General features: G+C 56.2%; 2 protein-coding genes across 7 annotated transcripts in view; one reads left to right on the top strand and one right to left on the bottom strand.

The window, feature by feature from the left end:
* Positions 1–1,414: 1,414 nt before the first annotated feature.
* On the bottom strand, positions 1,415–4,791 carry NAT9 (N-acetyltransferase 9 (putative)). Of its 6 annotated transcripts, none has more exons than XM_065897099.1 (7): positions 4,709–4,785; positions 4,324–4,326; positions 3,703–3,812; positions 3,011–3,154; positions 2,357–2,416; positions 2,053–2,132; positions 1,811–1,945 (listed from the first exon to the last, which is right to left on the bottom strand). In XM_065897099.1, exons 1-7 carry the CDS (start codon positions 4,783–4,785, stop codon positions 1,811–1,813), a joined length of 609 nt encoding a protein of 202 aa, XP_065753171.1. The 6 variants fall into 6 exon arrangements, with proteins under 6 accessions (XP_065753169.1, XP_065753171.1, XP_065753168.1 ...); XM_065897096.1 differs by having other exon boundaries at positions 2,053–2,147; XM_065897097.1 differs by lacking the exon at positions 4,324–4,326 and having other exon boundaries at positions 1,415–1,945; positions 2,053–2,147; positions 4,709–4,791.
* Positions 4,792–6,390: 1,599 nt separating this feature from the next.
* Positions 6,391–12,847, top strand: part of TMEM104 (transmembrane protein 104) — a 55,133-nt gene continuing 48,676 nt past the window's right edge. The window contains exon 1 of the mRNA XM_065897629.1: positions 6,391–6,435. Within this exon, the coding sequence (XP_065753701.1) occupies positions 6,391–6,435 (45 nt within the window). The remainder of the gene's footprint in view (positions 6,436–12,847) is intronic.

The following is a 12,847-nucleotide window of genomic DNA, read 5'->3' on the forward strand; positions in this document are numbered from 1 at the left end:
ACGTGCCTGTGGCAGGTGGCATGGAGGGGACTCTCCAAGGACTCACCCAGGTCCCTTATACCTCTGCCCCTGAGGCCACATCCTGGAGATCTGCCAGGGTGGCCTGCCAGGGCCAGGTTCCTGGGCAGGTGCTCAGAAGGAAAGGAAGCTGGCCCTGGGCTAGTCTCTACCCAACCAGGAGACCACTCAGAAAAGCCAGGTTCCTGGGACTGAGAACAAGTAGGGAGACAGTGGACCAGGGAGGGGACCCGTGGAGCCCCTGGGGTGGAGAGAAGGGCAGGTCACCATCTGGCCATCACTATCTGACCTGTTAAGGTTTGAATCCCACCATTGTTAAGAGAAACCTTTCAGAACCCTTATTACGACACCACTGGCAAGCAGTTAGGCTGAGCCTGGCCAGGCCCCCAGCCAGCCCTTTGACCCCTGATGGAGGCCCCCTGCAGGTTAGCAGGCCTGAGAAGGGGCCCCTCCCCACCTCACCTGCTGGGTGGGGAAGTCCTCAGGACTTTTGACTCTGATTAAGCTGGGGACAGGTGGAAGGAACACGTGGCTCAGAGGGAACTGTCGCTGAGGGGCTGGGGGCCCCAGCAAGCAAAGTTTGTGTGTTAGCTTCAGGCATGTTTCAGATTCTAGTTTCCCACATGCGTAGTCTGGTGTGCGAGGCCAGGATCGAGAGGCCTGGGAGCTGGGGGTCGTCAGCCACAGTCCTGGCTCTGCCGTCAAAAGCTCTGGGGCCTTGGGCGAGTGCCTCAACTTGCCTGGGACCATTTCCCCCCCTTGAAAATGTCCTAGGTGCCCTCAAGAGTCTCTTGTCCAATTGTGTTTTGAAACACGCCTGACTTTTCTTGACGGCCACCCCTGATTACGACAGGGCATGAGACGGGGTTAGAAGTCAAAGGGTGTCCCCCTCGCTGTGAGGTGGGGAGCCCCGGCCCGGCTCTGCCCGTTAAGCCCCGGTTGCCATGCAGCCTAGTCATCCGAACCTGTGCCTCTGGCACCCCCTAGTGGACTTCGCGGGTGCAGCTGCTCCCAGAGGCAGAGGCCTGGAGAGCGAGGACGCAGGTGCCCTCGGGAGGACACCCTGCAACTGAGGAGGCCCGGAGCTTCCTCGGCAGGGGGGGGTACTCCAGCCACATGCAGCTGCATCCGAAACTAACCTACTCCACCCTCAAAACTGGCTCCAAAGAGGAAGGAGCAAGGACACTCGCCCACTTTCCAAGCCACCTGTCCGTCCTTCAAGGCCGAGCTCATTTATTTCCAGACCTCCCGGGGTCACACCCACCTGCTTCTGCTGGATGACAGACGACCGAGCTACCCCTCCCCCGTCCCTACGACGCCGGACCAGATGCCGCAGGCTGGCCCTCCTGGCAGCTCACCTCCACACGGGCCCAGTGAGAGAACAGGGCAAGCTGCGTGCAGTGTGAAGTGCGCTTTACTCCCGGCCAGAGCCTCGGTGGCCCCTCTGGCCCTCCGGGGGAAAGGGAGGTCCTGCCCATTCACCAGGCGCCCCCTCGTCTCCACCTCCACCCTGCCTCTTCCCGTGGATTCATGCCATCCACTCCAGATTCCAAGAGTCTGAGTCCAGGTTTGGCCAGGAGGAGGGGCTGGCCCTGGAGTGGCTCGGCCACAAGGCCAGCCAGAGGGAGGCCAAGGCAAGTCCAGCCCGGAGTCTGAAGGGCCCCAAGAGGAGAGTTCCAGGCTGCAGCAAGGCCAGAGCAGTCTGCCCCATAGGCCCCCTCTGTGTGCCTGCTGCAGCGCTCTGGTCTCGCACCCCCATCCACACAGGGTGGCTGGTCCGCAAGGCCGGCTGTCAGCAGCGCTCCGACGCCCCAGCTCTGTAGGGCTTCTCTTCCACATGGCTGGTCTGCTCGAGAAGCCACTGCCGCTCCCGCTCACTCATCGTCAGTCTGAGCGTCACCTCCTGGAAGACACTGCTCACAGCCACCTACGTGATCCAGACAGAGCAGGGCCGGCTAAGGTACAGGCCCAAGTCCTAGCACCACTGGGCCCGCCCAGACCCAGGCCTCACCCTTGCGCTGGCACCGTCCTCACCTGCTCAAAGTGAAGCTTCCGGAACAGCTGCATGCTCGGTTCATTTCCTTGCCCAATTTTAGCCTCAAACTTGGTCAGACCTAGCTTGGTCACTCCTCCCAGAAGAGATTAGAGAGGGATGAGCTGCAGGATGAAGCCCTCCCCCACCTCCCCAGCACCGTCGGCCCCTCCTGTCCCAGCCTGCGATGGAAGCGCCTGTCACTGGCTTCCACCCTCAGGCCCGAAGGCTCCCTCCCAACACGCCCTTGCCTTCTCCCGGGGCCTGGCCACTTGTCCCCAACATAGCCTGCTCGGCCTTCCTTACCGTAAGACATCATCACGAGGACGGCCTCGGTGCCCAAGCCCTGGCCCCTGCAGCTGGGCTCTAGGAGGAATGACAACAGTCACTGACAGTGCGTGCCCGGCTCACATCACCCTCGCAACCCTAGGAGGTTCGCAGATATGGGTACCATTCTGCAGATGAGGAGACAGAAGCCCAGAGAAGTTAAGTGACTCGCCCGGGGTCACACAGCTTAGAGGCACCCAGCAACCTGACCCCAAAACTGACCCCTTCGGCTCAGTGTGCTGTCACACGGCCCCTTAGAAAGAGGCCGAGGACCCTGATGGACACAGAAACTGGAGGGGCTCCTCCCACGGCATGGGGAGATGCTCCAGAGAAGATCGTTTATTTTGGGAGGGTCCCCAGTCCACCCCAAGGATGGGGCAGACTGCAGTTTGAAGACCCTAAAACCAAAGGTTAAGTTCACACCTAAGCATAAGATGGAAATAAAATGAACTACCAGGGGTGAGCCACAAGGCTAACAGGGTGCCGAGTGACAGTCTGCCCAGCCAGGTGCTAGGCTCACCAAGGCCGGAGCTGCCCATGGAGCTCTCTGAGTGCCCTACACAGCCTCGGTGGCTTCGGGTTCAGCGGATCTGAGGACCAGAGGGATGGAGGGCAGGGACCGGTGGAACAAACCTGCAATCATGACCTCAATCTCCCCCAAGGTGGGGTCCCCTAGATCCGTGAGGAAGAGGTTCACATCTCCCACCATGCAGCTTTCTTCGCTGGTGCCTAGCTGGGCCTGCCACTTCTCTGCATCCAGCACGATGAAGGTACACTCTGAGGAAGGAGGTGACGGGATTATCACCTACACTCCCCAAAGGAGTGCAGGGAGGCCAGTCTTCCTACCCGAGCCAGAGAACTGCAGAGAACTACCACTGTCTCTGAGTCGGGCAGGAAAAGGGAGCCAGCACTTCCTTCAGCTGATTACAAAGCCTAAATCGGCCTCATGCAGGAGACGATGGCCTTCTGCAAACAGCAACTGTATTCTCAGAGCACGAACCACACGGGGCTTGCGGCAAGGGGCACAAGGGGCAGGGCCTCGATTTACAGCCAGAGCCCCAAATGCTTTCCTTTCTCTAAATCCCTTCACGCCTGGTGCAGGGAGTGGGGAAGAGGACGGAAGCGTCAGCCACAGGGACTTGCTTCAGGGGGCGTCGCAGTCTGAGGGCTTCAGGCACCTCCTAAGCTTTTCACGAAGTATTTTTTGCAAACTTTCTGTGGCTCCAGCTGGGCTCCAGCTGGGAACGGTAAAGGGTGGGAACCCGGTAAGGCCTCTGGAATCAGCCCTCCCGTGACCGGCACAGCCCGGGGCCTCCACTTCTCACTGTCTGCATCTTCCTGCCAGCTGCACTGCATCACATACTCCTGCTCCAGGGTCAGCGGCTCGGAGGCTGTCAAACGCCGCAGCTCCTCTGATTTCATCCACTCGTGGTACCTGCGGGGACGGAGGGTTGGCCTTTGGCAGGCAGGACAAATTGAGAAGCCTAAGTCTGACGCTTTATGAGATGAAGAAATGGATAGCTGAGGGGAGACCCCCCCCAGGGCTCACAGAGGGTTAGAGAAGAACCCCAAGAAAGAGTTATAATGGCTCCTATGGTAGAAGGCCACAGGCCCAAGAACTAGAGGCAGGCTAGTCCTAAAGAGAACCGCAGGAGGCAGTTCTATCCATCCAGCCTCCTCTCCTATCTCAGGGGTCAGTGCGGGGGAGCAGCATTCCTCAAATTCCCCAGGGGAGGTCCTGGCAAGCCAAACTCAGCAGAGAAGGCTGGACAGATCTCCACAAAGGCCAGGCACCAGGAACCCCCAAACAGAAGACCACAAGTAGAGAACACACGCCTACAGCACCAGTATCCCTGTCTACCAGACATTCGTCACCTGGCCCACGACAGTCCCACCCTGCGACTCGGTCCTGCCCTTTCCAAGCAGTAGACATCACGACGACCCACCTGCTCAGTTTTATGACAAGCTAACATTTAGTTTCCAAGAACTGAGCCCATTTACTGGCACCAGAGGAATGGCACTCATTTATAATTAGAAGACAGTATCTTTTTTTTCTTGCACACATGCAGTTTACATAAAAGAATTCCCGGCTGAAAGGCCAGAAAGGAAGCTGAGGGGATGGGAGGGAGAAACAGGGGGATGGATGACTTCTTCCAGGGAGGTCACAGCCCTCTGTTTCAGTTTTCACTTTTCCCCGTATGCAATTACTTCTCACACCAATGTTTCTCCTTCTCAGAGAAAACAGCCTCTGAGATTGGGGTTAAGTCAGGCTCACCCTCCTCGCTGCCCCTTGGAGAGCTGGCTTGCACCCCATGTCAGGGGAATGGTTACCTAGGCACATGCTCTGGGGTGTAGGGTACCAGCACCACCTTCTTTCCCAGCAGCAAGATGTTCTGATTTAACCTCATGGTAGCAGCCTGCGGGTGGGAGGGCAAAGATTTCAGCACCTGAGTTTCCTCCCACTTAGGGTGGGAGCCCCGGCTCTCAGTTCACTAAACGCCTCCTGGGGCTAAGCTGTCAGAAGAGCCTCTGTCCTTCTTCCTTTCCAAACACTTCAGAGAACACGGACTTTAAACCCTTTGCAAGAAAGGGAACACGGCTGGTGAAAGATGATTAAACAATCCTGGGCTCGCATCTCAAGGGGCCAAATATGGGCTGCTTTTTCTGCCAGTCCCTTCAGCCCCATCACCCGGAAGCTCGATGCCCCACACTCAAGCACCAAGACTCATCACCAAAACTGCCATCACTCGCCCCAGTTCTGAGACTCCGCCCCACGGTTACTTCTCAGCCCTGTCTTAAACCTATTTCCAACCCCTTTACCCAGCGACCACCCCCCCGGGCTCGGGTCCTCCCTCTTCCTGCCCCCCAAGCCATCGGGGCCTCCCTGGCCACTCTTGGGTGAGGCAGGCTTAAGGCCTCAATCCCCTCCTCTTTGTGAGGAGTTACAGGCTACTCTTCTCGAACCCCCACAACCACTGGGGTCCCGCGACGGCCAAGTTCACACCCGCTCCTCGCCGACGAACGTGTCCCCAGCAGGTGTGATCCACCCCTTCCAACCTACCCCGCTTTCCCACCTGGCAGGCGGCCGCCCCTCCCGCATGCGCGTGGGAGCGAACCCCGCCCACTTCCGCCACGCAGACGGCAGCCGCCGGGGCCTAATCCCGGTCCCGCCTCCGCGAGGCGCCCAATCAGCGCCGTGCGCCCCGCCCGAGGCGCGCACAAAAAAGGTGGGCTCCCGGCGCGGGCGCATGCGTGCTGCCGGCGCTGGTGCGGGACAGCTGTCGCCGGCAGCAACCCCGGGTCGGAGACGTTGGCCGCGGCAGCGGGAGCAAGCTTCGCTGCAGGTGTCGGAGCGGGAGGGTGGGATGGAGTGGGGTCGTGCCAGACTCGGGGCTCCTCCAGGAGGGAGGAAGAAATGGGGGAGAGGCTCGGAGAGGGCCTCTTGGGAAGAGGGGGAGGCTGGAGAGCCCTAAGGCAGATTGGGAGACGTGGAGGCCCCGTTAAGAAGGAGAGGCTCTGGGGCAAGGAGTTGGGTTGGGGGGCGACCTAGGAAAGCCCCCAGCCCCTTGCTCTAGGCGGAGGAGGCAGACAGTTGCTTGGCTTCCCTGTGTGGTAGTGAGCTCGCTGTTCCTGGCATGATATGGGGGATAACCAGAGTGGGTAAAGGGGACCCTTGTGGTGGGTGACTCTTAGTGGCGTCTGAGGCCCCTTAAATCACTTGGAGTCTGAGCGGTAATGAATACATGCCCTGCACAGGCAGGAAAAAGTTAGAAGAAACCACCCAGGTGTCATCATACAGGGAGGTCCTTCCCTCCGGGCTCTCTTTTGACAGATAAGGCCATAAGTGGCTGTGATTAAAGGACAGGGAGGGGGTGGCTCTGTAGACATCCCTCCCCCCGCGTCTAGGTCCATCAGAAAGCTGAAGTCTGTTTTTTTCCTAGGGAGCCGCGGCCGCCGCCGCCCCTGCACGGAAGGAACCTTGGCAGCCAACGGATCCTTCCTCGCTTTTGGAAATGGCGGGTGAAATCACAGAGCCCGGGGAGCTCTATTCTCCCTATGTGAGTTTTACTTTTGGAGCTGTTTTGCCCACATCAGTGCCCTTGGCTTCTGGAGAAGCACACTGCTTCCTGTGGACTGTACTTGTGAGTCCAGCGGCTTTCATAGCTGCGGTCTGGGAACCCCATTCAGCAGCAGCCACGGTGAATGTATGTTGAGAGTCAGGTTTGTTCACTCTTCACATGTTGATCAGAGAGTGGTCAAGAAAGGAAACCGGACTTGCTCCCTCGTTATTTTTGTCTCAGGGCTGCTAGCAGTTGCAAACTGAGGCCAGTTCAGATGGATGAAGGCTGTCGGCTGTCGACTCTGGGTTCTGCTCCCCTCAGCAGTTTAAACCACTGCAGTTCTCAGCTGAATTTTAAGTTGCACAACTTTTATAGTCTTGGATGGTGTAAGAGGCAGAGAAAGCATACAGAGACCTTCAATTGCCGTTGGGTGGAGTCTGTAACTAGGACAACTAGAATGATTGATTTCTCACTGTCTTGGGTCTGCTTTACCCCCACCCCTCTCACGTACACTCAGTTTATCTTCTTTGTGTAATATAAGATGGTCATGGTTACATCACGGAATCCTTGCTTGGATGAGTAGCTGGAGGACCGGAATAATCAAATGATTGATTCATGTTGCTGCCAAGTATCCCAGAGAAAGGCAGCACTGCCTTAAGTAGCAAGAGGCCTCTTTCTAGAAAGTACCTAACCTTCAACAGCTGCCCCGCTCTGCACCTGCCTGGGGATCCATGCTCTGTTTCTGCCAGCTTCATAGACTCTAGAGCTGTGGTGTGATGCATAAGGAAGCACCTCTGAGAACATCTGGCAAAAACCCTCACACTGGGGTCCTCCTGCTGGGTCTGTGCCATTTGTGTGTGGCTCCAAGGGAGCCTTCTTCACCTGAATAATTTATCAGGGAAGTCTTTCCTTTTTTTTTTAAATAAATGTATTTATTTTTGGCTGCGTTGGGTCTTCGTTGCTGTGCGCAGGCTTTCTCTAGTTGCGGCGAGCGGGGGCTTCTCTTCGTTGCGGTGCACGGGCTTCTCATTGCGGTGGCTTCTCTTGTTGCAGAGCATGGGCTCGAGGTGCGTGGGCTTGAGTAGTTGTGGCTTGAGGGCTCTAGAGCGCAGGCTCAGTAGCTGTGGTGCGCGGGCTTAGTTGCTCCGCGGCATGTGGGATCCTCCCGGACCAGGGCTCGAACCCGTGTCCCCTGCATTAGCAGATGGATTCTTAACCACTGCACCACCAGAGAAGTCCGGGAAGTCTTTCTTGAACCTTGGAATGAATCAGGTCGTGCCCCTCTCATTAGTGGAATTGCATAACAGCTCACAGCCTCCTCTTGGTATCAGCAACGACATGTCCACGACGCTGTCCATGAAAGTCACCATGGTTCCTGCGTCATCTTACAACATCTGTAAGCTGAAAGGCGAGGAAGTGAGTTATTTCTGTAGCTGAGTGCTGGGAAGGAAAACCTTTGATGTGCCCACTTTTCTCGTGCCTCTAGCTGTTCAGTAATTTCACATATCAGCAGTGCCCACAGGAAATGGGGCAGTGAGACCTAAAAGTCTCAGCGGGTTCTGCTTTTTTAAATTTTTGCCTCCATTTCCTATGTGTTTGGTTTTGTCTGAGGCATGTGTTCAAGGGCCGACTCTGGGCGCTGGCCGTAAACAACTGCTCGTATTCTCTTATCCTGCCGGTGAAGAGAGGGGCAGGGGGAAGGTGGATGGTGCTAAGGATGAGGTGGCATTAACCAGGATCAGTGGTCTCGGTTTGAGCCAAGAACACACCTCTTGCCTGAGGTTTCCTTAACTCTGCCATCCTGCAAGAATGGTTCTTGATCCCCTGTGAGACCAGGAGAAGGGTGTGAGGTGCACCACCCACTGAGCCCAGAGAGGCTGCAGAATGGACTTTACCGCACATGCTGCCCGGTACGATGTGGGCGGAACCTGCTCTGCCTGCCTTGGGAGACCGTGACCCTGAGCGGTGCATCAGCCCATAACCCGGTCATTCCCAGCACCGAGCCTCTCCCTACCTCTGCGGTGCCCTGTTGGGAGTTCTTGCCCCTCCTGGGTGTCAGGGGTGTTTGCCTTAGCCCGCATTCTTCTGCATAAACTGTGTGTGTGTGATGGGCAGACGAGCCTCGCAGGGGACGCGGATGACAAACTCTCTCAAGGATAGTGCCGGACGCAGGAGCATGGTTTAGGCCCGTGCATCCCCCCCATAAGTGATCTCAGAACAGGCGTGTCTGTTTCCCCATTTATGGGGACCACGAGTGGCTCGGGACTGAAGGGGTCGTGTGATCAAAATAGAGGAAGAAGGGGGTCACTGGCTACATAAGGATGACTGCCGAGGCTGCCTTCCGCCGGCCAGTCTCGCGGAAGATCGATGCGGGTGCTTTCGAAGGAAAGAGGGCTTGTGTCCCGGCCTGAAACCCTAGTCGTTGCTTCCACATCTCTGCCACCTTCTGTTTCCTTTGACAGCTGTCGTTGGGGAAGCCGTTGAAAGGTGCCCGTGACCCCTGCCTCATGCATACCTGTGGGAACGCTGCACTGAACCCCCTCGAGCACAGGGGAGCGGGTCAGCCACCCCAAGGGACAGGGACTGTGTCTTCTGCACTTCAGCCACAGGGGAAGAGTCCAGAACAGGAGGAAGCTCGGTTTGCATAGCCCTCTTTGTTGAGACCACAGCAGGGTTCTGTTTCACCACTTTTGGTCATGCCTCCCTGCAGGCTGTCCCCACAGAACTGTCCCCTAACAAACAGAAGAGCAGTTCACTCCCCCGTTTCCTTCTGTGTCACAACTGCCTTCCACCCGGCCTGTGGCCCAGCTCAGGTCTGCTTCCTGCGTCGTGCTCTTCTCCTTGGTATTGGTCCCTACTGATCCCCGTTACTGAAAGTAAGGAGGGTTTGACTCCGGCCAGGAAGGTGGAGAAGCCGTATGTTTCCCTATGGGATTCCCTGCAGTACCACCAGGCCCGGAGTGCTTGCCTCAGAACTAGAACATAGCAACAGCCCAAGACAAATGTGATGACTCATTTCTGCTCCGAACTTCCAGTAGTTGATCCCTAATTCACTTCCTTGTCACCTTCGTAAAGGGTCTTTTTCACTGAGCTTTATTTGAAGTTTCCATTGGGAGTGTTTATTTCACTGCATCTTTATCGGCCGTGGTTCTCAGCTGGTGGCAGTCTTGCCTCCCAGGGGACATTTGGCAATGTCTGGAGACGGTGTGACCATCACAACACAAGGGCAAGGTGGGGGGTACTGGAATCTAGTGGGTACAGGCCAGGGATGCTGCTAAACATCCTACAATCCACAGAACAGGCCCACAGTACAGAGTGAGCTGGCCCCAGGTGTCAGCAGCGCTCAGGCTGAGAAACACTGCTTGACAGTAGACCCTTGACTTTCACATCCCAAGACTTTCAGGCATCCCTGAATTCACAGATGCTTCTTGTACTACTTAATTTCCCCATAAAACTTTTTTTTTTTTTTGGCCGCGCCCCGCGGCTTGCGGGATCTTAGTTCCCTGACCGGGGATCGAACCCATGCCTCCTGCAGTGAAAGCGCAGAGTCCTAACCACTGGACCGCCAGGGAAGTCCCATCCCCATAAAACTTTTGGCTGAGAACCATCACTTTCTTAGGCCTCTTTGCTTTCTCTTAACTTCTGTCACGAGCCCATCACCGGGGCTGTTTTCCATAAAGAAGTAAGGTTCTGCCCTTCAGAGTGTTACAGCTTATAAAAGCGATACGCAGAGAACAAAGCTGCCGGGAGATCAGACGTTAGGTCATCGATCAGGGCCTGGCCTCTTAGCGTCCTGCTTGCAACCCTGCCTGTGACGTCGAACTCCCTGTCCCGTGCGCCAGGGCCCGGGAGTCCGCCTGCAGCCACGCTGGCCTCAGAGTTCCTGGGAAATCCCTCCCCCTCTCCCACCTTAGGCCTTCCTACCTGCCAGTGTCTTCCCTGGCCCTTTCCCTCGCCCTTTCCCTGGGTGGCTCCTGCTCGGCCCTCAGGTCCCGGCTTGAATGTCACCACGAGGCCGTCCTCTGCTTGAAGTGCTGACCCACTGTTCTTTGTCACGGAGCCCCTTCTTTCCTTCAGAGCGCCTCTCCGAGGCGGTAATCATCGTTTGTCTTCTTGTCTGTGTCCTCCTGTCCGTCTTGCTCACTGTCATTCCCTGGGCTCTGAGCACAGGGCCAGGACCGTGGAAGGCTCTCGGTGGCTGTGCAGTAAGTGAGCAAACGAGCCCACGCCTGGATGTACTCGCCTCAGAGCGCCAGTGATCGAAGTTAAACCCAACAAAAGGCAAAGTTAGTTTGTAGACGTTCCCATTTGTGAAAAGTCAGTTCAGAAGGCCAGCTGTCACCCTCACATTTATTCTCATAACATCACCCTGGGCCAAGACTCCCGGCAGGGCAACCTCATCACGGTTTTGTGATCCAGTCAGGAGCTAGAGGAAGACGATTCAAACTTGTCTTAATCCTTCTGGGATCTCCTGGGGGATCAGAGTGAGACCGTGACGTTTAAAAGGGGCCGAAGACTGTCAGGTTCACGGCAGAGAGGACCTGAGCCAGAGCCGTTGAGGGCCCCCATCTTGAGGCCGTGTGCCAGGTGCCCCAAGAAATGTAGAGAGAAGTGAGTTGCAGGCTGTGACCGCAGCGAGCCTCAGATTTAATAGTGGGGAAAAGATAAACACATCAACATCAAAAACCCAAACTAGGAAAAAAAAACCCAAACTATGGCGTAAGAAGTGTTTTTGCTCCAGGGCTTTGAGAGGGGGAGCAAGATGGGTTCGGGAGACTGGGAAGGGCTTTATGGTGGGACAAGCATTTGAATGGGCCCCTCGTGGTGGGTGGGAGTTGAGGGGCTGGGTGGGAGGCACAAGGGCTTGGTGCCCTGTGTCAAGTGTACGTGGGCTCTGGGCAGAGCTGTTCCCTCTCTACAGGACGCCCTCCCGTTTGTCCAGCACTCACATGGCCAGTCGGCACCTGCCCGGAATCCTGTCCCTCCCAGTCAAGGGCCCCAGAATGGTAGCTGTTGCTCCCTATCTCTGTTTCGTCTTGTTTTTTAGATCTGACTGAGGCTGGTCTGAGAATGGGCCCTAATTTGTGTGTTTCTGATTAAGAATGCAGCACGTGGTCATCTTGGAAAAAAAATTAAATACAGAAAAGTGCATATTTCTCAGAAAGGGGAAGTGAAAACGAGCGATGGATAGGTATTTCTGGTGTTTGTCTTCTCATGACCAGAAACAAGTGGTAAAGCAAACTGTAAGTTAGCCAGTTGAGTGGAGTAGAGGGAGACCCGTTAGGAACCTGCTGTCATAGGCCAGGCCAGAAATGGTTCACTTGAATTGTAAATGGAATAGGAGCCAGAGGCACCCACAAAAGACTCTTCAGAAATAAAATCACCAGCCCTGGGATATGGAGGGGAAGCGGGGAGCTGAGGCCACGCTGGGGTGTCCAGGTGGAGGTGACCAGCAGGCAGTTGGATTTGAGGTCTGCAGAAAGCCTTGCACTAAGAGAAATACCGTCCGCCATGATGGTTAAAGCCTTGGGATTGAATGATGTTGCTGAGGAAAAGAAACGCAGAGAGAAAGAGAGACCACTGACGTCAGAAGGGCAAGAAAGACTAAGTCTAAGAAAGCCGCTGGATTTGGCAAATAGGAGGTCATTGGTGATTTTTAAGAATGCAGTTTCAAAAGAGTTCTGGGGATGGAAACCACAAACTAGAGGAAGTTGGAAATGAAGGCGGAGGATATAGGTTGCTCCTTCAAGGAGTTGGGCTGAGGGAAAGTGAGAGGGCAACATTTTAAAGGTGTCAAGAGCGTTCGCAGTCAGAGGGGGAGAGAGCTAGGAGGAGGAGAGGATTCCAGAGAGAGCTGAGCCCAGCTCAGATGCAGGGCTGAGCCTGTCAGGGAAGAGGAAGCAGCCGTGCTCCCCCAGACATGGGGAGGGGGGCAGAGGGGAGGCCCACACTGACTTCTGAGCTCGGAAGGAGCAAGGCTTGGGGGAGCGCATGTCAGACGGTCTCCGTATCCTCCGTAGCGTTGGAGGTGCAGCCTTCACTTGGGAGAGATGGGAGCTGTGGGTCTGGGACTTGGAGACGGAGGTTTGGAGCCTTTACGTGCGTAGGAAATACTCGCAAGTCCACACGGAGGAGTAAAGAGAATCTGTTGCTGCTGGACCACAGCTGAAGAGGCCATCTGTTAGGGGGACTCACAGTTAGAATTTTTTAAAAATTCCAGGAGCCTTCAGCGGCTTCCTATTAGGGAGTCGAGGAGGTGGGTGCCAGGTCGTCTCTGAGGCTGGGGGCCGGAGAGGTTAGAACGGGGAAGGTGTGGGGAGCTCGGGGCAGTGTGGGCTTTGAGCAACCAGCCGATTGTCAGTGAGGCCACCGTGGAGGTGGTGGCCTGGGTAGGGAGGGTTTGGGGGGA

The sequence above is a fragment of the Phocoena phocoena genome, chromosome 19 (assembly GCF_963924675.1).
Source record: "Phocoena phocoena chromosome 19, mPhoPho1.1, whole genome shotgun sequence".
In the NCBI taxonomy this organism is placed as follows: domain Eukaryota; kingdom Metazoa; phylum Chordata; class Mammalia; order Artiodactyla; family Phocoenidae; genus Phocoena; species Phocoena phocoena.